General features: G+C 43.7%; 1 protein-coding gene across 2 annotated transcripts in view; it reads right to left on the bottom strand.

Moving 5' to 3' along the window:
• Positions 1-27,254, bottom strand: part of ATP8A2 (ATPase phospholipid transporting 8A2) — a 653,147-nt gene that overhangs the window by 155,685 nt on the left and 470,208 nt on the right. For both annotated transcript variants that reach the window (XM_050766819.1, XM_050766821.1), the window contains 4 exons: positions 26,754-26,832; positions 5,162-5,223; positions 4,564-4,620; positions 3,012-3,119 (listed from right to left, as the gene is read on the bottom strand). In XM_050766819.1, coding sequence (XP_050622776.1) covers positions 3,012-3,119; positions 4,564-4,620; positions 5,162-5,223; positions 26,754-26,832 — 306 coding nt within the window. The remainder of the gene's footprint in view (positions 1-3,011; positions 3,120-4,563; positions 4,621-5,161; positions 5,224-26,753; positions 26,833-27,254) is intronic.

Genomic DNA, 27,254 nt, shown 5'->3' with positions numbered 1-27,254 from the left:
ATATAAGTCCTCCCGAGCTAGCAGGAAGGCTTTCTGAGACTTCAGGCTAGTCTTAGCCACTCTCCACCCAAGCAATCCTTCAAAAGCGTTTAAAACAATGTTTTGTAATACTTCCCTGCCATGTTTCAAAGGATGAACAAAGTGCTGAGTCAAAATACAGAGTGGCAGACTGCAGGCGAAACACTAGAAAGGTTGGCTGTGCCACTAAAGTTACACATGGTTTCCTGGTCCCCTTTACCCACTTGGAGCCCCCTGCCCTGGAGGTAAACTAGAGATGACATACGGTTCTTTAGACTCAGACGGCAGAGTACCTGTTTGGAAGGCCGGTCACTAGAGAACCACACTAATCCTCTCATTTACCGCCTAATGAGAACCTCGGTTTCACCCAGCTATCCTCTATTTCACATCGTTATCATTTGCTTCATGGGAACCAACCAATAAAGTCATTAAAATGACATGTTTCAAATAAAAATAAGCTTTTACAGAGAAGTGAAATGTGGTTGAATATGAGCACTTCTTTGCTTCTGGATGGTAGCAACAGCTCACTACATTTCTGCTGGAAGAGTCCTTAAATATGTGAATGTCACCGTTAATCTGAGCCTTCTTTTTTTTTTTTTTTTTTTTTGAGACGGAGTCTCGCTCTGCCGCCCAGGCTGGAGTTCAGTGGCCGGATCTCGGCTCACTGCAAGCTCCGCCTCCCGGGTTCTCGCCATTCTCCTGCCTCAGCCTCCCGAGTAGCTGGGACCACAGGCGCCCGCCACCTCGCCCGGCTAGTTTTTTGTATTTTTTAGTAGAGACGGGGTTTCACCGTGTTAGCCAGGATGGTCTCGATCTCCTGACCTCGTGATCCGCCCGTCTCGGCCTCCCAAAGTGCTGGGATTACAGGCTTGAGCCACCGAGCCCGGCCAATCTGAGCCTTCTAACCATACAGACCATCATGCTTATGTGACCGGCACAGTGAAAATGTCGGCACCTTAGCAGCCGCATGATCAGCCCGGTCCTTCCGTAGCTGGAAAGTCGGTATCTCGACGGGAATGGGAGGTGGCAAGCAGCCTACCTTACGCACATTTGGAGTTACTGAAGCACACGTGGCTCCCTGGCACAGCTCTCTGTCTAGGGCACAGGAGGGGCTTTCAAACGAATGGGCTTTTTCTGTCACACGCCAAGCGACCCCGTCCTGTCAGCTGTCACTCTCTAATTTAGAACACTGTCTATGGCCATCGGCCGAGGCCCCATCTATTGTCCAGCACCATAAAATTCCCCAAATGAAATATTCATCACAGCGGATCCATCCTGAACCAAAAGGAAGACAACACAAAGCAGATATTCTAAGCACCAATGCCTTACCAAAGGATTGCTGTCTTGTAGTGGATACTTTTCTTGGTTTGCTTTTTGTGGGGATCAGTCACATTGCTTTAATATAGAACTGATTTATTTAAACACAAAATACCTTTGTTGGAAAATGCTCATTTTGCTACACAACAATCTTCTGGGTTCACTGAATGCCCTCTAATTTCCTCTACTGTCTGGATTTGGAAAAAACCTGAAAAGCATGTTGTTTGTCCTCTTTCCTTACAGAAAGCAAAGATGCACTAGACGACATGCAAGCCCACTCCTATAGGACAGGTCCGTCCCGCTCAGCACCCACACTCAGCGGAGGTCTCAGACAACGTGGGCTGTTAGCTGACAGAGCTACCAGGTGAAATGGCAAATAATGCTACCCTGGGCTATCTCACAAGAAACAGCCGCTAGACATGGTCCACACTTGGGTGGACCCAGGAGGTTTTGTTCATGTCTACAGAGTAAGTAAGGCAGAGATCGGAGCCAGGTGTACCATGCACAGGCCTGGCCCTGCAGTACGTATCCTGGGGCAGGAACACCAGTGGAAGCCTGACCCACAGTTCCCTTCTCATTCTGGGCTCTGTGCCCCGGCACAAGCGTCCTGCAAGTGTGGGCGGGAACACCGGCGCAAACATCATCTACTCAGTGCACACCCCTGCAAACAGCTGCCCCTTTGGCCCAGGGGTGTACACACTGGCCTGGATATGGAGAGAGGACCAGCCTGGGCAGTGGGCCTTTGGCTGTTTGGGAAGGAAACAAGGGGTCCTGGGAGCCCAGAGAATAGGTTACAAGTGGGAAGACCGACTCTGTGCATCACAGCTTTTCATTCCATGCCGAGGAACACGCCCAGCCACAGAGGGCCAGAGCGGAGGCCCCTAAAGTGCAGGGCCCAGCAGCCTCTTGGGGTCTAAGGGCAGTGCTGGACGTGGGCAACCCCAGAGTGGGGTCTGTGGGGTGGGCTTGGAGACCTGGGTCTGCACAGCTTCCTTGGTAAACTGAGGAGGTGTGGACCACAGGGCTGTCAGCTCATTCCTCCCCACACCCGATACTGTGGGATTATAGGATACAGTTTGTCACTGTTGATGGCTCAATCTTATGCACTGGACAAAGATAATGTGAAAGAAAAAATAAAAAACATTAAAATGAGTGTAAAGGTCTTTAATCTCAGCCTCTCTAGTTCAAAGAGATGAACAATGAGAGATTCTGGTTTATCCATGATCTGGTTCATAGAGCTCTTAGATTCATCTCTCACAGGTGACCCAGCAAAGTATAACAACAAACCAGAGTATAGCATCAAAACTGTAATGGACATAATCACTGGATGAGGAACCATTCAAAATAGCTCCAGTTTTCAAACTGTACATATTGGTACTGTGTGTAATTAACACATAATTCATTATGGAAATGTGAGCATGCCAATGAGCCAGAGGTTTTAAGTTGACAGTTTTCATAACACCTGCAACCTCAAATGCCATTTCTGTGGACTGGATGACCTCTTCCAGCTGCTTTGGTTTGGTTTCTCTCCTGATAGACTCTGATGGAAGCAGGTAGGACCAGCCTCTCCTGAAGCTCATCGTGGTTGTAAGACACACAGCACCTGCTCACCCACCCATGGAGAAACACTGATGTCACAAGACACAGAAGACACACTCCCAATCAGGAGTACTTACCTGTCCTCTCATATCTGGAGCAATGGGAATGGTGGGCCAGATGGTGGAGTAGATGCCAAAAAACACCAGCCAGGTCAGCATGCTTCCCCAGACAGCCAGATGACTGAACTGCAGAGGGAAACAGACACTCAGACAGGCTTCTCGGCGGGCCTGGCAGGTTCACTCCAACTCCACTTGCTGCAGAATCCTTGCATCCAAGCTGCCTTTCCTTATGGAAAGATGTTGATGACTCACCAGTTAATGGGAAGTTCAATCTTTCTAATTCCTGTGTCTCAGAATGTTTAACAATGAATTCAAGTAATGAATGGCCCCAAAGTACCCTGAAGATAAAGGTGCTTTTGCTGTCACAGCTGACCGTATTCTAAGATTTCTCCCGTAGTGACAGTGGGCCCCTCTCAGTTCATAGCAAGTGTTTGCTCCAACCTGTGGCTGTCTTACAATAAGGACTCATTAATCTGGCAACAGAGTGGCTGAACAGAAAAAATAAATAAGATGCTTTTATTTATCATTTCAAGACTTTGATCGTTCCATTCCGTTAGCCCAGAGTTTTTTATTTTTAAATGTGAAATGGGTGTTGCCTCTTAACAATGCCCCTTTAAGCACCTACTGAGTTGTTCATTTTCTCTTCTTTGTCCTCTTAATATGATGATCCTTGACTTCTTTCTCTCTTCACACCCCACAATCTAATCCATGTGCAAGCTCTGTTAGCTTTTAAAAAGATAAAATGAATCCAGACTCTGACCACTTCTCACTACCTCCTCCTCTAACATCCTAAGCGAAGTCATCATCACCTCTGACCGGGATAAATTGCCACTGTCTCTTAGGGGATTCCCCGATTCCTCACTGACCTCCCACCTCATCCCCATTTTTCTTAGCAGAGCATTTAAACAGCAGCCAGGTCATGACACTTTGTGAGAGGCACACATGAAGCTTTGGTTATAATCTTTAAATGCTGGAAATAACTAAAATGTCTAAAATAAGAGAGTGATGAAATAAATGATGAAACGTCTCTAAAATGGAATACTCTTTAATCAAGAAAAATAACTTTGTTGAATTGTATTTTAAGGCACAGAAAATGTGCCTAACATATATTTAAATTAAAAGGGATTATGAAGTCTTATGTTTTATAATGCATCACCTTATTAAAAAATACACACATGCAGACACAGAACAAAGTCTGGAAGGTTCCACAGGAAAGCATTAACAGTGATTGTCTCTTGGTGGTAAAATTATGGACATTAAATGTTTTTTGTCCTTCTATATTTTCCATATATATGTGTGTATATATGGTTTTTGTTTTTACAATGAGCATATACATTTGAAATGAGATGACTGTTAATAGTTTAGAGCTGTACTATGTGCCAAGCAAATGAATCACCAAGAGACTCTGGATTACAAATTTACCCAGATAAAGATCAAACCACAATTTTTACACAGAAAATCTGAAAGAAGATAGCCAGATATTGCTTATTATTTCCCCAAGGCTTAAAAAGAAACCATAGCATGAAAAATATCTATACTGAACAGAGAAACAATTCTAGAGAAAACTTACTTTAGTCCAAGCTGTGGTCTCCAAGCCAGCTTTCAGACAAACAGTAACGACAACATACTGTGAAAACAAAAAGCAGTTTGGAAAAACATCATTCTCAATGAGTTACTTTCACTTTCCGTGAGAAATCCCATCTCCCCACTCCGGAGCTAGTTTCCCCAAGGCAGCTCTGGTTTGAAAGTATGATCCATGTCAGTAGCTAGTTCTCTAGGGGTTATTTTCAGGGAACATACAGGCAGATTCACTTCCAGAAGAGCTTTCGTTCTAGTAACAGTCTTTCTCATAAATACTAGTTTTGCCCTTTTCTTAGCTTGGGAGAAACTGCCTTCCTGAGTGTTTTCCTTTGCAGGCAGGTGTAAAATGGTTGTTTGAAGAATGGGGAAATCTGTTAACCACCTGTCCAGAGACCCTGACGCTGCATAACCTTCAGAAATGATGCTGTAAGCATTTCACAGCCATTCTGAACTTTGAAGGATATACAAAATACATTTTGAAGATTTGAAATAAATAATAACGAGGAAGGCTCTTGTTAAGCGTTTAGAGAAGTGCAAGCCACACATAAGCTGTTTAAGAACGGCTTAGTAAACAGAGATAAACTTACTGTGTAAACAATATTTCCAACAAATAAATAGTCGGTGGCATGACCACTGGTCAACACAGTATCTGAAAAACAAAGAAGTTACTATTAACATCCAAGGAGCCGAGCATGGCCACCTATTTAATTCGGAGCATTAAACAGCGAACTTTAAGAACATCTATCGACTCACAGAATATTTCAAAATCTCATCTTGTGATTCTAATGCCTACTTCTCTTCCTAATGATGAACTTTTTCATCTTATATTCTCTCCAAATTAAGCAAATAAAGTCAAGCTTCCAACAAGCCAACCAACCAAACGCTTGATCTGCATTGAAATTTACATTTTTATAAACATTAAAATTTATCTTTGTCCAGTTTGTTTTAAAAAAGGAATAAGAACATATTTATCCATTTTTATTAAGTGCCACCAATGTTGAGGCTTTTTCCAGGTGTTCCCTTATGATTCGTGTTTAATTTTTGCTAAATTGGAATTACGGACCAATAAAAAGATAACTACATGCATATTAAACCAATTCATAATGACTGAACTTGGAAAGAATCTTGGGGGTATTTACTATTCATGTTCTCATTTGCAACTGTATGAGCTTCCAGAGCCTATCACCTGGGGGAACGCAAGCACTCCAACCACAGGAGTTTAGAAAATACAAGAAGGATTTGAAGCTTCAGTTTTCCAATATTTTCCTTTTTTTTTTTCCTTCTCAGTGGTGGCTATGACAAGGTCTACAACGACGGATGCTAATAGAGTTGTTTCATCGTCTCCACTACACCTGCATAGAGAAGTCTGTTTTCAATCCTGAGTGGTCGGAGCCTATTTTAACATCAGGCTTAGTTTCCTTGGATGACACTGCCAACCTTCCTTTACTCTTATTTCTTTCAACTTCTTTCAACTTTTGTTTTAGATTTGGGGGTGTGTGTGTGCAAGTTTGTTACAAAGGTATATGTGATGCCGAGGTCTGGAGTACAAATGACTCTGACACCCAGGTAGTGAGCACAGTACCCAATAGGTAGTTGTGTTTTTCTGAGATACAGTCTCAGTCTGTTGCCCAGGCTGGAGTGTAATGGCGCCATCTCGGCTCACTGCAACCTCTGCCTCCCGGGTTCAAGCAGTTCTCTGCCTCAGTCTCCCAAGTAGCTGGGATTATAGGCGCCTGCTACCATGCCCGGCTAATTTTTGTATTTTTAGTAGAGATGGGGTTTCACCATCTTAACCAGGCTGGTCTCGAACTCCTGACCTCATGATCCACCCGCCTCAGCCTCCCAAAGTGCTGGGATTACAGGCATGAGCCACCGCACCTGGCCTCCCAGTGGGTAGTTTTTCAAGCCTTTCCTCCCTCCCTCTCCTGTCAAGTTCTCTGGCGTCTATTGTTCTCTTCTTTATGTTCATGTGTACCCAATGTCGAGTTCTGACTTATAAGAGACAACATGTGGCATTGGGTTTTATTATTTTTTATACTCAGTCCTGGTCTGTGGCCCATAGGCTGGGTAGATAAGGATGTTCGTGTTCAAATTTCCAACCAGTAGCTGCTATACATACATATCCGGGCTCGCTGAATTACCCAATGCTTGTTGAACAATTCCACTCTTATTAGAGAATCAATATCTATTTTTTTTTTTCCTAAAACAGCATAACGATGGAGTCATAAGTGGAACTGGGGAAGCATGGATCCCTGAATCCAGCCCTTGGGCACATACAGTCTCCCGATTCCAGCCAGGTAAATCCGTGGATAAGGGAGGATGAACCAGGAAGGCAACATGACGGGCTGCACTAAACGGAGGGCCTGCTGCTGGGTAAAGTAAGAGTTTTAACAGGAGAACAGGGCGAGGCATGGCCACTGACTTAAAAAGGAATGGTCTCAAAGCTCAGGGGAGATGGCGCAAGGACAGACTGGGGCTTAGGCATGACTTCATTAAAAGGGAAGGAATGGAGCAAGTTAAAAAAGTAAGAGAAAGGCTAAATTAATCCCAAGAAGGCAACACACTGATGTATTAGCAAATAGTTACTCAAAACTGTAGGGGTTCACTTTTCAGGAACTGGCCTTAAGACTGTTTTACTAACAAGTGCAACACTTTTAAATGCCTGCCTCAGTGAAGAAATACTTCAGTTTAGTACGGAGACCATCTCTTTGATTCTAACATAGATTATAGCCTTGAAACGAATAACATTCTTCTTTTATGTACTCAACAAATATTTACTTACAGCCTATTTTATGCCAGGCATTATTATGAGAACTGGGAAGAGAAGGTCCCTGTTTTTATATGGAGACAGGACATAAATCCTTGAACAGATACACAACAAAATGTTAGGTGTAATAAGTGCTATGAAGAAATACATTAGCTGCTGAGAGAAGTGGCTCACGCCTATAATCCCAGCAATTTGGAAGGTGGAGATGGGTGGATCACCTGAGGTCAGGAGTTCAAGACCAGCCTGGCCAACATGATGAAACCCCATCTCTACTAAAAATATAAAAATTAACTGGGTGTGGTGGCAGGTGCCTGAATTGCCAGCTACTCAGGAGGCTGAGGCATAAGAATCACTTGAACCTGGGAGGCGGAGGTTGCAGTGAGTAATCATGCCACTGCACTCCAGCCTGGGCAACAGAGTGAGACTCTGCCTCAAAAAAAAAAAAAAAAAAAAAAAAAAAAAAAAAAAAAAAAAAAAAAAAAAAGGGAAAAGAAAAGAAAAGAAAAGAAAAGAAATATATTAGCGGAGTGTGGTGGTGCTCGCCTGTGGTCCCAGCTACTTGGGAGGATTGCTTGAGCTCCGGAGTTTGAGGCTGCAGTGAGCCATGACTGCAACAGTGCACTCCAGGCTGGGTGACAGTGTAAGACTCCGTCTTAATAAAAAAACAAGAATAAAACACAGCAGATAGAAGGTAGAGCAATAGCATACAGGGTGACAGGGTTTGCTATCTTAGATCGGGAGCTCGGGAAGAATCTTTCTGAGGAGGTGACATTTGAGCAGATCTGAATGGTATGAGGGAGAGAGTTAAATGGGGATCTACAGGGTGAGTGTTCCAGGCAGAGAAGAGAAACTGTGCAGAGTCTGAATACAGACAGCACTTGATGAGCTCAAGGATCATTACAAAGACCAGTGGGGCTGCAGGCACTGGGAGAAGGAAAAGGAGAACACAGACAGTCAGAGGGGCAGACAAATGTGGACTGCAACAAAGAGTTTGGATTTCTTTGTTAATTGTAATAGGTAATCACCAGAAGGTTCAGAGCTGGGAATGAAATGGAATAAGTTATGTTCTTAAAGGAATAGTCCAGCTTCTATGGGAGAATGGACCATAGGTAACCATAAATGGGATAATAATAAATGCAAAGCCAGCTTAGAAATGACTGTAGCAGTCTACCCAAGAGGACACTAGTCGTGTTATAACTGTGCAGCCCAATATGGTAATCACCAGCTGCATTTAGTTGTTTACAATTAAATTAATTAAAATAAAATACAATAAAAAATTCATTCCTACCTGGGGCTGGGGAGGAAGGGGAGAATGAGGAGTTATTGCTTAATGAGCACAGAGTCTCAGTTTGGGGTGATGAAAATTTTTGGAAAACCATAGTGGTGATGGTTGCACAACATTCTGTAATCAACGTCTCTGAATTGTATGCTTAAAGTGGTTAAAATAGCAAAGCTGATGTTTTTACCACAATAAAAGTTTCAAAAAATGGATCATAGAAACAAAACTATAAAATCATTTTTAATTGACGTAAATTTAAGGGGTGCAAGTGCAAGTTTGTTACATGGATATATTGGACTGAAGTCTAGGCTTTTAGTGTCTCCATCACCTGAACAATGTGCATTGTACCTATTAAAGAATTTCTTGTCACCCTTTCCCTTCCCACCCTCTCACCCTTCTGAGTCTCCAGTGTCTATCATGCCACATGCCATGTCCATGTGTACACATTGCTTAGCTACCACTTATCAGTGAGACCATGCAGTATTTGACTTTTTGTTTTTGAGTTGTAAAACTATAAAACTCTTGTGATAAAACATAGCGATGAATCTTTATGACCTTGGATCTGGCAATGGTTTCTTAGATATGGCACCAGAAGCACAGTGAGGAAAGAAAAACGTACATGAACTGGATTTCTTCAAAATTGGAGACTTCTGTGCTTCAAAGGACAACACCAAGAAAGTAAAAAGACAGCCCGATAAATGGAAAAAAGTACTTGCAAATTATGTACTGAAACCTGCAACCAAAATACACAAAGAGCTCTTACAACTCAACAGGAAAAAGCCCCTCCAAAAATTTAAAAATAGGCAAAGGATCTGAATAGACAGTTTTGCAAAGAAGATATCAAAATGGCCAGTAAGTGCATGAAGAACAGCTCAACATTATTAGCCATCAAGGAAATATAAAGTCAAAACCACAATGAGATACCGCTTAACACCCACCAAGGTGCCTACAAAAAAACAGACAATAACAAGATGTGGAGAAATTAGATCTTTCATACAACCCTGGTGGGGAAGTAAAATGGTGCAAACCCTGGAAAACCGTGAGGCAGTTTCTCAAAGGGTTATGTATAGTTACCATGTGACCTAGCCATTCTACTCCAAGGTACATACCCAAGAGAAATGAAAACATATGAATGAAACCCACAAAACCTTGTACCTAAATGCCATAGCACCATTATTATAATTATTAATAATAGCTCACAATAATGAACAGCATTATTCATTATTCACAATAGCTTATTTATAACCCAAATGCCCATCAACTGCGAATTGGTAAGTAAAATGTGGTATATCAATATGATAGAACACTTTCGCAATAAAAAGGAATGAAGTACTGATACATGCTACAATGTGGATGAACCTTGAAAACCTTATGCTAAGTGAAGAAGCCAGATACCAAAGGTCACATATTCCATCTCTATGAAATATCCAGAAATGGGCACATCTACAGAGACAGACAGCAGATCAGTGGTTTCCAGTACTGGAGGTGCTTGGGAGAAATGGGGACTTTTTTTTTTTTTTTTTTTTTTTTTTGAGATGGAGTCTCACTCTGTTGCCTAGGCTGGAGTGCAATGGTTTGATCTCGGCTCACTGCAATCTCCACCTCCCAGGTCAAGCAATTCTCTTGCCTCAGCCTCCCAAGGAGCTGGGATTACAGGCGTGTGCCACCATGCCCATGTAATTTTTGTATTTTTAGTAGAGATGGGGTTTCACCATGTTGGTCAGGCTGGTCTTGAACTCCTGACCTCAGGTGATTCACCCGCCTTAGCCTCCCAAAGTGCTGGGATTACAGGCGTGGGCCACTGTGCCCGGCCAGGAGTGACTCTTAATGAATATAAGGTTTCTTTTGGGGGTGATAAAAATGTTCTATAACGTGTTGTAATGGCTGTACAATTCTGTGAATATATTAACCATAGTATTGCACACTTTAAATGATTAGATGGTATATAAGTTATAGCTCAATAAAGCTGCTATAAAAACTTCAGTTCCTCAGTCATTTTAAATACACAATAGCCACCTGTGGCTAATGGCTACTGTATTGGGCAGTACAGCTACAGAACATTTCCATCCTCACAGAAAGTTCTATTGAACAATGCAGGCCCAGAGTAGCTTGGACAGAAGCCACCTGGAAATATTTTGAAGGTGGAAATGACAGCATTTGGCCAGGCACAGTGGCCCACACCTGCAATCCCAGCACTTAGGAGGCTGAGGCAGGAGGACTGCTTGAGCCCAGGAGTTCGAGACCAGCCTGGGTAACCCTATCTCTATGGAAAAAATTCTTAAAAACTAGCCAGGTATGCTGGTGCATGCCTGTAGTTCCAGCTACGTGGGAGGATTCCTTAAGCCCAGGAAGTTGAAGCTGCAGTGAGCTACGATCACCACTGCACTCCAGCCTGGGTGACAGAGCAAGACCCTGTGTCTTATAAAAACAAACAAACAAACAAACAAAAAACCATTTTCTTATGATTTGGAGGTAGGGTAGAAAAGAATGTGGGGAATCAAGAAAGGTTTTGGCTGGAGTATGTAGGCAAACAGCGGTGTTTGGGATGGAGAAGACTGATTCTGGTCATATGAATACAGGAAGACATATGAAAACTTGGTACCAAATGATTCCTATTTTAAGTTCATGAGAGGAAGAACAGACAGCAATGAAACATGACCGTATTACAAAACAAAGAAAACATGAGGTGGAGAGAAGGGAACTAGGGTTAGTGGAGAAAGTTCCAGGAATGAGAGTTACAAGACCCTATTGCAGCCCCGCTCTGTGTTGCAGCTCTGCCGTTATTTCGTTTTTTTAAATTTTAAGTTTTGAGTCTCAGTCCCCCACCCATAAAACGGACATTTTTATATCAGATGCAGATGATGACAACTAAGGTATCTCTAAGGCTCCTTTCAGATAGGGAACTCTAAAAGGCTAAGGCTCATATTCTTAGCTGCTAAATCAGCCCCGTGGATTTAACAGCAGAAATTTGAGTCTCAGATCTTCTCCGTCCTCAACATAGCTTAGGATGTCTTTCCTCATCTCCATCTCAAGCCACCTGCTCATGAAGGCATCTGAATTGAGAAGAGTAATGATCTCTCTGCTTGAAGTGCCACCGGCATTAGCCCTAAGGGGCCCTAGAGAAAACTCTGAGCGGACGAAAGGGTTAGCAGGCATGGGAGACTAAGCTGAAAATCAAAATTTGTGGTTACGGTTTGACAACTTTTTGAATTTTCTTCTAATACCAATATTTCCAATGCTGGTTAAGTCAGGGACTAAAACATACAAGGCATTTATTTAACAGGGAGGACTTAGAACATGTTTCATATTTTATGGACATACACACAATAAACAAATTTTTTAGACATTACAAGAAATTCTATTTATTTTCTTCTTTTTTTTTTTTTTTTTTTTTTTTTTTTTTTTTTTTTTTTTTTTTTTTTTTTTTTTTAGATAAAGTCTCGCCCTGTCACCCAGGCTGGAGTTCAGTGGCACAACCTCAGCTCACTGTAGCCTCCACCTACTGGGTTCAAGTGATTCTCCTGCCTCAGCCTCCCGAGTAGCTGGGACTACAGGTGTGCATCACTATGCCTGGTTAATTTTTGGCATTTTTAGTAGAGGCGGGATTTCACCATACTGGCCAGGCTGATCTTGAACTCCTGACCTCCAGTGATCCGCCTGCCTTGGCCTCCCAAAATGCTGGGATTACAGCTATGAGCCACTGCACCCGGCCAAGAAATTCTATGTTTAAAAAATATCGTATATAAGCTCTTTACTATATGACAGGCACAGTTCTAAGCACTTTACATATATCAGCTCCTATAATACTTTAGCAACTACATGAAGTAGTATAATTTTGTGCATATTTCACATGAGGAACCTGATGCAGCAAAGGTAAGTCAAATATGTTCAAGGTCACACAGTTAGTAAGAAACAGCAATTTTTTTTTTTTTTTTCCTTGAGACGGAGTTTCGCTCTTGTTGCCCACGGGTGGTAGCGAGGCTGCAGGATGGTATGGGTGGGCTGGCAGGGACACAGGGGGATGTTGAGGCAGGCAGAGGGGAGAAGTGGTGAGGCCTAGCGGGTGCTGGGGGCCTCCCAAGGAGGCCTCTCTCATCCCAGAAGCCCCTGGGTGTGCCATTTCACTCCCCAGGCTGGAGTGCAACGGCACGATCTTGGCTCACTGTAACCTCTACCTCCCAGGTACAAGTGATTCTTCTGTCTCAGCCTCCCAAGCAGCTCGGATTACAGGCATGTGCCACCACGCCTGGCTATTTTTTTCATATTTAGTAGAGACGGGGTTTCACCATGTTAGTCAGGCCGGTTGCAAACTCCTGACCTTAGGTGATCCACCTGCCTCGGCCTCCCAAAGTGCTGGGATTATAGGCATGTGCCATGGCACCCGGCCAAGAAACTGTAAATTTGGTAAAGGAGAGTTTGTACTAATTAACTGAGTTAGAAAAATGGACTCCTAAGAATGACAGAAGATAATTTCAACAAAAAAAATAATTAGACTAAGAAGTACTCATTTTAAATACTGACACCTAATGGTAAGGAAATATCCAGGAGAGATTTGTGGTGGACAGAAAATTAGATTCATATGAAATTTGAAATCATATGAAAATTAATTTCATATGAAATTTTGCACCACATAAGGAAGCACAGGAAGTGAACAACTCCGGGAGTGTCAGGAACACCTGGAGACCTGACCTTTTATCCTGAGTTGCTGTGGGCATTTCATTAGCCCGGAGTTTCTTAAATCTGGCACTACAGACATTTTGGGCCAGATAATTCTTTGTCTGGGGGCTGTCCTGTGCATCGCAGACAGCTTGGTGGCATCTCTGGCTTCCACCCACTAGATGCCAGTAGCAGCCATCCTAGTTGTGACAACCAAATATATCTGCAGACATTGCTAAATGTCCCCTGGGAGGCAAAAATCAATGCTGGTTGAGAACCACTGCCTCAGAGGGAAGAAAAAGGAGGTGGTGGAGTAAATACAGAGAACCTACACTGAAGAGAGAATGTCTAACAGAGAGAGTTCTCATCTCTCCCATCAGGCTGAGGAGGAGACCACGGGGTGGGATACAATCCTCTACGCAATCAGGAGAGAGAACCAATATGAAGAAGCCAGGCATGGTGGCGTGTGCCTGTTATCCCAGCTACTTAGGAAACTGAGGAAGGACAGTTGCTGGAGCCCAAGAGTTTGAGGTTATGATCGTGCCACTGCACTCCAGCCTGCATGACAGAGTGAGACCTTGTCTCTAAAAAAGAAAAAAGAAAAATTTTTAAAGAAATAAAATAAATAGCATGAGGCATTAGCACAGAGCAACACAATTCATGAAGCTGGTGGCCTTTACAAGAGACAAATTCTTGGATCATTCAGGACTGAATGCTAATCTATGAAGAGAACACCTACGTGGAGGGGGGGGTCCTTAAGACTATGTATAGGAGGCTGGCAATTTGGCAGAACAGCAGAAACAGAGAAATCTAAAGGATTTTTTAAAATGTAACTTCTAGAGTTTGACAATGCATAAATTTCTTTCCTTTTTTTTTTTTTTTTTTTTTGAGACAGAGTCTCACTCTGTCACCCAGGCTGGAGTGCAAGTGGTGTGATCTCAGCTTCTGCAAACTGTGCCTCCCGGGTTCAAGCGATTCTCCTGCCTCAGCCTCCTGGGTAGCTGGGATTACAGGTGTCCACCACCACGCCTGGCTAACTTCTGTATTTTTAGCAGAGACGGGATTTCACTATGTTGGCCAGGCTGGTCTTGAACTCCTGACCTCAGGTGATCCACTTGCCTCGGCCTCCCAAAGCGCTGGGATTACAGGTGTGAGCCACCACGCCCAGCTGACAATGCATTAATTTCTAACTTATCATGACAGTGAATGCTACTGGCATTCAATAAAATGTTAACACATAAGGTAATTTGAGCATTAAACTTTAATGAAGATGGGCTGAGCCTAATATTTCAATTCCTCATTTTGGAGAGGTAACTCCGCGATGCATTTTAGTTTTCAGCCTAGAAAAGAGTATCTCCTTCCCTAGGCAAAGCTAACACCATCTGGAAATACATAGTTTATTCCCTTGGAGGAGAAACTCCCAAACCAAGGTGAGATTCTCGGGCTTGCCAAGAGCCTCTGAAAAGACAACATCCTTCAGATGAGTCACAGTCATCACCCTGCACACCCTGTGGGGAAGCCCCGGAGACTAGATGGTTCTGTTTCGACTGTTTTAGAGGCAAACACTGTGGGTGTTGTTTCTTGCTAAAACCTGCCAATAAGCTACTCCTGGAGAAAAGACGTCCTAGTAAAGTGTTTGTCACGAAGGTGTTCCCAAGCTACAGCTTCCTGATAATGCAGGCTAGAAAAACCTCGTTTGATTGTCCAGTTTATTTCTAAAGCAGGTTGCTGACAAAATATTCCTTCCCACTGAGCTGAAATCTGAACAGCTCTGTTACGATTCTACCACTCTGAGAGTCTTCCCTGTCTTTATTTTAGTCAGATATTTAAAATCTCAAGTGAATGTTTGCAAAGGGGGACAAAATCCCAAACCTGGAATAGTTGGGTTCCCCAAGCCAGCCTTCGGAACAGTATTTACCCACCGTCTGTGCAAACTGTGGTAAGAGCATAATTTCAGAGAAAGTAGCGTGGGGAGCGGAGATGGATATCGGAGTGGGGGCCAGTTGAGAGGGGAAAGGACATTTCAGGCAAAAAGAAAACCTGTATTGGGCACAGAGGTGGAAAGGTGAGCTGATGAGGTGGGGGTGGGGCTCCAGTGGTGAGGTCAGCAGGGGTCAAACGTATGAGGCTCCAAAACAGATCTCTATAAAAGAAATTCATCCGAAGTGCACACAGAGAGATGTGATCTCACCAAACCTGCGTTCTCCAAGAGCCAAGCTCTTCCTCGCAGACACCCATCATTGGTACACAAAGGCCTAAAGAGCAAGGAGAAAGGTGAGCAGGCTTCGTCTCCCCATTGCATCAGAGGGTCTGGCATTTACCGGAACTGGACTGAGATCAGTTAGCCTTTTGCAAATCCAGGATCAGGTCCACCCTTGGTGAGGGCTGAGAGAGGAGGATATCACCCATCTCAGAAATCCAGGAAACAATTTCTACCGGGTAAACAACAACAACAACAACAAGGTAACACAAGTTCCCCATGTGCTTGGTTTGATAAAATACTAAGTCACATTTAGAATGATCTCTGATTGCATGTGATATAAACCTAATATAATGATGGGGCTTATGGCATGCATGAAAAGTGCCATAAAATGAGAGAGACAGAAACCCAGTCCCAGATGCTCTCTTAGAGACAATTCAGTGTTATGTATGGCTCCAGGATCCACTGACCCAGGGCGGCAGGTAAGCCTGTTCTTCCAGACTCCTATCAGTCGTCAAATCTGGCTGGGGTTCAAGAACAGACATAATTAACATAGGATGAGCCAAATGAGGTCTGGAAACATAGTCACTAAACCAGCCTACTGTGAACAACTGGGACAAAACCACATGGGCCCTCCAACATTAGCAGTAACAGCCCAAAAACGTTGTCTGCAAAAATCTCTTTGAAAATATTTGTGGGAAAAGCCACAATTTATAAGAAAAGCATGTCTCATTTTCTAAACAGACAAAATGATCAAGGAACTTATTTCAGAATATTCCAAAGAGCTAGGTTGATGCCATTTTATAAAGATGCCATTTCAATTAAATGCTCATTAAAAACATTACATCATCATCCAGCTAAACCACAAAATGTATTCAGAACTAGCTCTGACAAAGGCAAAATTTCAAGACAACGTTATAATATAGTGGTCAGAAGAGTCGGGGTTTAACAACCATGAAAACAGATGGGCTGAATTTACATGTATACTTTTGATGTAGTCAGAATCAGTGGCACAGCTGAACTGAACAATGCAGGCAACACTCATGCAGGGCTCAGGAGGGAGAACTGAGGCAGAGGTGGCACCATTCCCTCAACTCCAAGGCATTTGCCAAGACATTTTGGTCCAAGAGCAGATACCAAGTTTCTCCTGCTTTTCCTCTCTCCTCCTTTCCCTTCAGGAGCTTCCAGCAGCACTGTTTCCGAGCGGCCAGGATTCCAGAACATTAACTGAGCCAGCCCCCGCCCCCACCTTACTCTCTGGGCCTCTCAAGACTCCAGTGGCTCAGAGGAAGCGCACCTCAACTAGCGACTTCTAGATTTACATCAAGAGTGAAGATGTATTCCAACTTTCAGGTCACTAAATTACAAACTTTTAGAAGCTAACCTGCATATGCCTGTAGTGCCTGTACTAGAATTAAAATTACGCTTTCTGCCTCCGACACTATGAATTCATGAAGAGAAAATGTACTTTTTCCTCCCCGTAAAGAGTAGTATAAAGTATTGGAGGTTGCTTTATAAAAAGCAGGGTTTATACAAGTGTTAGCGATTACAATTACATTCACAACCAGCGCTGCCGGCTGAAGCTCCTGGTTATATAAGCCTGTTGCTAGATTTTCTCCTCCACTGCCATTTCTGCTGGAGAAAGTTAAGGACATGAAACTTAAATTTCAATCTTTCTCCTTTTTCACTTTTGTTTACTAAAAATAAATCTGAAAAAGGAAGTAAAAATGATGCAAAGTAAACTTGATTGCCAATGCCCAGGCAGTCACCCAGCGAGGCCACACGTGTTTCTCACTCCTGGGTACACACCTAAGTGATATCCCCCAGCACCCCACACCGTGCTAGGCCCCGAGACTAGTTCTTGCCAATCAGATGTGGGCAGAACTGATGGATCTCTTCCTGCCAGACACGGGGAAGAGCAAATGATCCTTGCCCTGCAAACCGTCCCGTCTCTCCCCTTCCAGTGTGGAGGCTGAGGGCGCACTCCCCGGAGCCTCGCTGTGCTGAAATGAAGCGGGCTTCGTTTGAACAGATATGGTAAGACAGGCAGACCTGGAATGATTGTCATGGAGGCAGAAGTTCACACTCACAGATGCTAGAAGCAGGAGGCACAGCATGCCAGGCAAGGCCATGCCAGGTAGCGCCACGGAACTCAGGAGGTTGGAGAGATGCTCAGCACGGCCCAGGCCTCTGCTGGGTTCTCACAGGGAGGAACCGCTGAGGCAGGGTAGGTATGCTGAATGAGGACATTTAGGATTGTATATCTGGAGTAATTCTGGCAGGCTCGGGGCTGTAAGGACGGTCCCCAGTTGTCGGGTACCTGGCCCTGGGGTGCTGTTGGGCAGAAGGAACACTGGCTCAGTGTGTGAGAGTTTGATAAAGGAGGTGGCTGGGGGCGTGGGCTCAGGCTTGGTTGATTTGTATGTCAAAGGGGTGCAGGCAGGGGAGGCATCTGCTATCTTCAGGAATTAGCTAGCCCTGGGAGGACAGTCTCTCCGGAATCAAGGCCCCTAATGCCAGTGCATCGGGAATACGAAAAATAAGAAAAATATACTCAACACGCCAATGAACAAGGCACTCCTCCACTGGATAGGGACGTGGGTGCGAAATAAATCTTTACTGGGTTAAGCCCGTGAGATTCCCTGGCTAATCCATCTCGATTCAACTTCCTGCTACGAGTGAAATCTAGGAACTCTGGCTCACACTGCTTACAATATTACACCGAACCCAACTGTCTAAAACACACGCAGCACAGAGGTTATGAAAAGAGACACTGAAACACGAGAAACATTAAACTGAATGAAAACAATGACCCTTCCAGCCCAATTCTGGGTGTCAGGATGTGTGAGGTACACTGTCACAATACAGAAGAAGAGCTGAAGTCAGAGTGTTACCACAGTTCATAACTGCATTTAAAACAAAACAAACAAAAATTTTGCATTTGAATTTGGAAAACTGTTTATATTTTAAACGTACTATGATGGGGTTAGTAACCAGTCACGCAGATTTACGAGCTGTAGTTTCATTTGCGTAAATCTGAAAGACTCCAGAATGTTCTGTGTTTCTAGGTCTTAGGGAGCAAGTTCCACTAACTTCAGGGTTTTATGAACTTGCACCACACTCTGTCCTCTCTGCAGGTCCTCCCAGATGGCAGAGGCCACACGGAGTTACTACCCTCTTTTCCTTCCCATTTAGCATTTAATGTTTGTCTCTGAATCTTTTAAATGTATTTTAGATCTTTTCTATGCTGCACAGAGCACTGTTGGTGACTTTTAGGTGGGAACAAAATGTGAGTGTATTGTTTCATGTACCTTAGTGTAAAAGATAGTATTTTGTTGCCCTGTATGACTGCATTAACACATTCTTCTGGTGGGTTTAGGACATTGTGCAACCAGGTGGAGAAGGGGATTATTAATTAATGCAATACTGAGTCCTTCCAGCTTTGCTTCCAACCCATCCACTTTTCTCAAGTGCCATTATGGCTAAATTAGATCAGCAACAGCCCAGGAACTGGACTCTAATCATCATTCTGGCCTGTGTGGTTATATTAAAATAAATCGGACTGCACAGCTCCCTGCTTAGAACCTGCCAATGGCCTTTTATTGCACTTATACTCCTAAAGGCTCCTTTATTCCCAAAGGCCTGGAAAGGTCTGACTTCTCTGTCTCCACTCTCACCATCCGAAGGCAATCTGTGTCTCACAATCTGGCCCCCGACTGCTCCATGCCATCTTTCTCTTGGAACTATTCTATTCCTGTAACCTGAAGCTCTTTCCTCTCTCTTCTTCTCCTACCTCACTCCTACTCATCCTTCAGCTCTGTTGCCACACCCTCCAGGAAGCAGTCCTTAAAGCTCAGCCCAGGTTAGTTTTCCTTGGAAGACATTCCACCTGACATTGACCTTCTGCTTTGCTAACATTTCCTGTTCAAATCCTGCCTTCTCCAGGTGTCAGTTCCATGAGGGCAGAAACTCTTCTGTTATACGCACTACTGTGTCCCCAGAACCCAGGAGGAGCCTGGTATAAGATAACACATTCTTTTATCTTTTTTTTTTTTTCTTTGAGACTGAGTTTCGTTCTTGTCACCCAGGCTGGTGTGCAATGGCACCACCTCGGCTCACTGCAACTTCTGCCTCCCGGTTCAAGCAATTCTCCTGCCTCAGCCTCCCAAGTAGCTGGGGTTACAGGCATGCGCCACCGAGTCCGGCTAATTTTTGTATTTTTAGTAGAGATGGGGTTTCGCCATGTTGGTCAGGCTGGTCTTGAACTCCTGTGACGTACGTCCATGTGAAGAGACCACCAAACAGGCTTTGTGTGAGCAACAAGGCTGTTTATCTCACCTGGGTGCAGGCGGGCTGCTCCAAAAAGAGTCAGCGAAGGGACACAGGGGTGGGGCCGTTTTATAGGATTTGGGTAGGTAGTGGAAAATTACAGTCAAAGGGGGTTGTTCTCTGGTCGGCAGGGGTGGGGGTCACAAGGTGCTCAGTGGGGGAGCTTTTGAGCCAGGATGAGCCAGGAGAAGAAATTTCACAAAGTAATGTCATCAGTTAAGGCTGGAAGCAGCCATTTTCACTTCTTTTGTGATTCTTCACTTGCTTCAGGCCATCTGGATGAATATGTGCAGATCACAGGGCATATGATGGCTTAGTTTGGGCTCAGAGGCCTGACACTGACCTCAGGTGATCTGCCTGCCTTGGCCTCCCAAAGTGCTGGGATTACAGGCATGAGTCACCTTGCCCAGCGACTCTTTTATCTTTTTACAAAAATGAGTGAATAATTCAGTTTAAGAAGTTGCAGTCTCAGAGAACACTGGCAATCTTGCCCAAATTTAGCTTAATGTGAAACGACGCAAGTCTCAGGATTTATATGGTATGAAACACTCAAGTTTTCAGTAATAAAGTAAGGGTCAGAAATAGTTTAAACTAATATGACCCAACAATGCCACGGGCACAGAGAGTCACACTAAGTTTTATTTTATACACGTGCACTACTATTTCAGTATGTAAAACATGCCTGATCTTACAGGAGCACATTTATTAAAAATTATAAAATAGCCTTCTCCAAAAATGTCGAAAGGCCCGGTTGCTTAATTAGTGCCCATACGTAAGAATCCGTGTGGTATTCTCCTTAAAGGGTGAGGGAACGGTTTCTACGGTGTGGACTCTGGGGAATCAAGAACAAATGTTTTTAGGAGCTCTTTTCTTCTGTTAAGTATAGTCTCTTTCCCATCACCTCTCTCTTAAATTTTATCATCTGAATACTTCCTTTTTTAAAATCAAGACCGATTTTGTATTATTTTGCCAATAACCACATTACACTTCAAGGAGGGTTGCTCAACTCTGCCGACGGGACGCACCAACAGGAAACCTGGGTGTGGGTTGACACCAGGGCTCCTGATGGACTTGGCTCCCTGTGAAGGTGACATCCTAGGTCTAACCTAGCATCGCTTTCCAGATTAAAGGCGAGGAGCTGCAGGCAGACCATGGCAGTAAGTGTATGGCTGTGATGGTTGGAAGAAATCTGATTTACTGAATTGCTTCAGTGGAAAAATTTATTTTGAAATTTGAAATGAATCATCACAAACTCCATCAGCAAAGGAGCGCTTTGAAAAGTCTCTCCAAAACCACATGAAGATAAGCAAAGCAAAATTCTTGGAAGCATTCTAGGGAACGAACAATATACCTTCCCGAAAATATTTCTTCCCAACAATAAGTGTGTTTCTGTCGCCTTGCCCAAAGTGAACACCGCTGATATATACCTGAGGTTCTCTCCACAGATGGTGGAGGCAGAATTTTCTAGTAAAAAACCTCCTGTCTTTGTGACATCATCCGTACAGTATCAAGGGGGAAATGAACTACTCTAGGGACTTCAGCCCCGGTCAAACAAAACTCCTCTGGATCTCTGGATGTGGGTGGGCATCTGAGGGACGGCTTCAGGCAGCTCTTGGGGGAGGGGGAGAGGCCAGAAGGCGCCCCTCTGTTAGACCAAGGGCCCCCAGCTTTGATAGTGCCCTAGTTTGTCTCAAATTGGTACCATGTTCCTATGCCTCTTTGGGGGGTGAGGAGGATATACATTCTCCTAAATGACAATTAAGAGTGTAATAAGGCCAGGCGCAGTGGCTCAGGCCTGTAATCCCAGCACTTTGGGAAGCCAAGGTGGGCTGATCACAAGGTCAGGAGTTCAAGACCAGCCCAGCCAACAGGGTGAAACCCCATCTCTACTAAAAATACAAAAATTAGCCGGGCGTGGTAGCATGAGCCTGGAATCCCAGCTACTCAGGAGGCTGAGGCAGGAAAATTGCTTGAACCTGGGAGGCGGAGACTGCATGAGCCAAGATCGCACCCCTGCACTCCAGCCTGGGAAACAGAATGGGACTCCGTCTCAAAAAAAAAAAAGAAAAAAAAAAGTGTAACAAGAATTCACTTGTACTCAGGACAGCAAATCAGCACACATGAACAAGTCCTCCAGTCAGCTAGTATATCAACTGGCATATCCCAGTCCTCTGGGGCTTACAGTCTTTATCCCTGCCACTCCCCTCCCCACCAAAAAAATCCCTGCTACCCCCAGTCCCACTAAAAATACTTCCCATGGCCTCTGCAGCTCAGGTCCTGTGCAACTGCATGGTCCTGGCACACTCTTGCCAGATCCTACGTGTTTCTTTACTGAGCAGTCTTAATCTTCTTTACGGGCAAATCTCATCACATAACTCTCCTACCTCTAACCTGCCCTGAGAAAAAGTCCCCCCCACCAGCTGTTAGTGATCACATCCTCCCTCACTTTTTTGCCCCTTTTTCCAGCCACTACCTCCTCTCTATGCTGTAGCTGCCTTGACTAGGGGTGGTTGTCCACTACACGGGGGATGCTAGAAATGTGTAGAGATGTGTTTTGATTGATAGTTCCAGAAGGATAGGGAAAGAGGGAGAGGGAGTGTCTTAGTTCTTTCGGCCGACTATAACAAAATACTATATACTGCATGGCTTATAACCCCTGGAAATTCATTTCTTATAGTTCTGGAGCCTGCGAAGTCCAAGATCAAGGAGGTGGCAGTTGTGGTGTCAGGTGAGGGCCCATTCCTTATAGGTGATGTCTTCTAGCTACATTCCCACATAGTGGAAGGGGCAGATGAGCTCTCGAGGGTCCCTTTTATAGGTAAACTAATCCCATTTCTGAGAGATCCGCCCTCATGACCTAGTCACCTCCCAGAGGCCCTATGTTATCTACCATCACCTTACAGTTTGAGGTTTTCACATATCAGCTGGGGGGCAGGGGGGCATATAAGCAGTCAGTTCACAGCAGGTGGTTACTGATTTTTCCAGTCCAGGGCAGGAATGCCCAGGGTCCCGAGCCTCTCACCAGAGGTGGATAAAGAAGAGTCCAGAGTCCAGGCACCCCCAGTCCCACTAAAATACTTCCCATGGCCTCAGCAGCTCAGGTCCTGTGCACCTGCATGGTTCTGGCCAGGAATGCTCCTTCTCCCAACCAGGCCCTTGTCCCACATCTCCCTTGTCCCACGTGACCACCCCCGACTCCTCTTTCAAGAACTTCAATATCACTTCCCGGAAGAAGACGCTCCTGGACTCATTAGACTAGGTTGTGTCTCTTTATTATACAAGCTCCACTCACAGATCCTAGGACTCAGTGCACTGGTAATTAAGCAACATGTACGAAATTCCTGCCCAACAACTCTGACCTCAGGTAAGCCTCCAGAGGGCAGGACAGGCAGTGCCTGGCTTGCTGGTATCTACATTCACCGCGCCCTCAGAGAGCCTCTTACCTTACAGATATGCTACAATCTCAGCAAACAAAGAAGCTCCTTCCAAAACATCTTCTCCAAACACAATCCCATTCCTGGGTTTAACCCTCCCTAAGCTGTCCCCTGGAGTCTCTGCCAGTAGTTTTCTTTCTACCGCTCACCTTACAAGACATGACAGGTTTATTTTCCCAAATTGTCCTGATCATAAAGATCTAGATCTAAATTCTATACTGACCTTTCAATGCCTAAACAGTTAAGTCCCAGTTTCTTTCCTTCTTTTTTTCTCTCCTTCTTTCCTTCCTTTTCCTTCCTAACTTCCTTTTCTTTCGTTCTACCTTCCTTCCCTTCTTTCCCTTCCTCCCTCCCTCCTCCTCCTTCTTCTTCTTCCTCTTCCTCTTTTCTTTCTCTTTCCTTCCCTCCCTCTTTCTCTTTCTTTCTTCTTTCTTTCCTTCCTTTCTTTCTCTTTCTTTTCTTTTTTCTTTTTTGACCGAGTTTTGCTTTTTTGCCCAGGCTGCAGTGCAGTGGCATGATCTTGGCTCACTGCAACCTCTACCTCCCATGTTCAAGTGATTCTGCTGCTTCAGTCTCCTGAACGTAGCTGGGATTATAGGTGCCTGCCACTGCACCCAGCTAATTTTAGTATTTTTAGTAGAGATGGGGTTTCACCATGATGGCCAGGCTGGTCTTGAACTGATGTCAGGTGATCCACCCACCTCGGCCTCCCAAAGTTTTGGGATTACAGGCGTGAGACACCACGCCTGCCAACGTCCCAGTTTCTTAACCTCATACTCAAAGCCCTCTGTAATTCAGCTTTTATCTGCCTTCCTAAACTTCCCCATCTTCCACCCTTCAGCTGCTCAGTTTTCCACACCTGTCCTGATTTCCCCACTTTGCTTGATTCTTCCTTCTGTTGGATTTCAGGGCTAAACGTAAATATTACCTCCTCTAGGAAGCTATTAATAACTCCAAATGAAAGGCATCTCTCAGTCCTCTGATATCTAATAGCATTTTATCTATGGTTTACTTGAAACAGCTATTTTCCTTGTACTAGAGTCATTTATTTGCAAATCTGCTCTGGTTGGAATGCAGCCTGCAAAGCTCATGTGTTTAAAGTTTGATCCCCAATGCAGTGGTGCTGGGAGCTGTGGCCTGACAGGAGGTGTTTGGGTCATGGGGGCACCACCCTCATGAATGCATTAATGCTGGTGTCACTGGCATGGGTTCCTTCCCCCTCTCTCTACCCCATATCCTTCCACCATGGGATGACACATCAAGTAGGTTCTAACAAGAAGCCAGCTCCCTGACCTGGGACTTCCCAGCCTCCAGAACCAGGAGCCAAATATATTTCTGTTCACTATAAATTACCCAGTCTCTGATACTCTTATAGCAGCACAAAATGGACTAAGACAAACTCTAATCTCCCTTTCCATACTACAAACTCTTGGAAGGTGAGACCGACATTGATATATCTACTGTCACCCTTAGAATCTACCACAGTGTCTTGAACATAACAAGAATAAGGTTAATGAGCAATAATATAATGATTTTTTTCTCCGTACTAATAGTGAGAATTTATAAATTAATTATAAAACATTCAATTTGTTAAAGGAAGTCAACTAATGACCAAGAACACCAATGTCCCTCTGTTCTGAGACACTTAATATTTGCAATTTACTTCACTTTACACAGTTTCGCTCAATAGATTATTGTTTGCAACACAACTCAAAGAAAACCCCTATGCTGAAGGTTCAATAAATCCAATGAAATAATGACATTGATGATGATGGTGATAATAAAAAGAGGAAAGAAGCATCCTATTGGCTGGCTGCCAGGTAATTTGCCAGATTTGGAGGAATTAGATAAGGATAGCAGAACTAATTTCAAATTCACTTGGTGCTGTCTCTTAGGTAAGTTGGCAACTGCTGGGAGTCTACCACTTGTAAACACAGACCATGTTATGTGAATGAATGGACTTACATAATGGAATCTGGGTAAACTGTAGCAATTTCACCATAAACTACAAGGCACCAACTGAAAGTATGTGATCATAATTCCAGGATTAGAAAACCATCGTCTCCACTGCAGAACGGCCCCATTAGTTCCTTTGAAGCAGGTAAGTAAATGACCATCTTGTAAAGCTTCTGAGAGTCAAAAGGCGAGCACTTCTGAGTTAGGAACACAGTAGTATGTCTAGATAAGTGGTAAGGAGTCTTCAGAGAGTACTTGCGGCTAGTTCATGCTATTTGCAGACTCTTCTTAAGTACTAAAGCCTGGGCTCAGGTACGGAGGATGATTTCTGAAATTTTTCTTATGCTCATCAGACATACCACTTCCCATCACTAATTCTTCCGGCTACAATGATGGCTGAGTCTGTCACCAAAATATCACAGCCTCTGACATAAAATCACATCCCCAACTCTTCTACTTACGCACTCTTATTTACAAAACCATTTTAAAATAAATTAAATCCACTGAGTAAAGACGAATCACAAGAAGGGTTTCACGTTAAAAGAAAACGATTTCACTAGACTGCTCTTTTCTGGGGTGGGGCTAGAAAGCATGAAATTGTATTCTCTGATTTAAAGACTTAAGAACCCTCAAAGGCAAAGGAGTTCTGATGAAATTGAAAGAATATGTCACGTGGCATAAGAAAATGGCAGTGCACGCATTTTCTCTGTCAGTATTTAATAGGTTAAAGAATATCAGTGAGGATGAATCGTTTCTGTTGGAAGCCTAAAACTCACTGACACAGAAACAAAGACGCTTGGAAACTTTATATTCTTTGGTTCTTTGAACAATAAAGGGCCTTGTCTAGTCAACATTTGGAGTAATTTTTCCCAGGGGGATTATTACTATTTGAGAGGGATGAGAGAGTAGCATTCTCATGATACATTTTTATTTTCTGAGAATAAAAATATGTCTCTTTAGGAGGCCACATTCTGGATGTATTAAGAAGTGTGAAAAAGCACTGAGTCTGCCACAGTTCTCAGATATCCTCTTCCAGCTGTAAAGACAAACCCCAATCTGGAGAATTAGTTCTCAAACCCTAATTTCAAAAGGCATACATCAAGGACAGGACCCTCTGTTAGAAAGCTAGGAATAAGATCCAACTCCTATAAGATCTGAGTTATTCTGCATATGGGTAGGGGAGGCTCGGAAATAAAAGTCCACGTAATTAACAGAGAATTTCAAACCACAGACAATAAGCATCAACATTTCATTATAGTACAGAGCTTTCCTTGAGGATCTCTGACTCAAATAGTGTTTACAAACTGAGATGACAATTCCTAGTACTCAAACTATCCAGTCAACTGGAAAGAAAATGGGTTCTCAAAGCCAGAACTGATGAAACCTACCAGCTATAAACCCGAGACCAGCTCTCATTATGCTTTAGGTATGTTTTCACTCTAAAATGTGTTCCTGTGATCTCTTGTTCTGCAGAACTGGAAAAAAAAAATTGTGAACACACAGGCAGCAGAGCGGCTGCAAAGCTCCTTGCTGACAGGTGAGATCACACAGCCCTTACCATGCTCCAGAGCTTTCATGGGAAACCAGAAGAGGATGAGGGAGTGGACCAAGGCGTTGATGCAGTGACCCCAGAAAACCTAAGGAAAAACAAACCAAGGGAGTCAGGAGCTGCCCAAAATGCTTGACCTCTGTGAAACTCTCAACAAACGCCACATTGTGAGGGATCCTGACCGTGCGCTGCACGGTTCCAGGAGTAGCATATTATTCTTGACTTCGAAAAACAAAACAAAACAAAACCCTCACCCAAATCAACTATTTAATTTTTACATAAAATGACTGGATTATCTCCAGATCATATTACTTTAGTTACAAAGACCTAAATATCTACTCACACGTATGCAGACCAACACAATCTATCCACACGTGAAAAATTCATTCTGATCAGTTTTCTTTAGCATTGTAAGAGAGACAACATTTCACAAACATCCAGAGAAAGGATAGTAGGTCAAAATTGTTAAGAAGAGACTAAAACTGTGTCTCTTCTTAACAATTAAACTGT

Source organism: Macaca thibetana, chromosome 17 (genome assembly GCF_024542745.1).
Source record: "Macaca thibetana thibetana isolate TM-01 chromosome 17, ASM2454274v1, whole genome shotgun sequence".
Taxonomy (NCBI): Eukaryota; Metazoa; Chordata; class Mammalia; order Primates; family Cercopithecidae; genus Macaca; species Macaca thibetana.
This window is presented reverse-complemented; position numbering and strand designations above follow the sequence as displayed.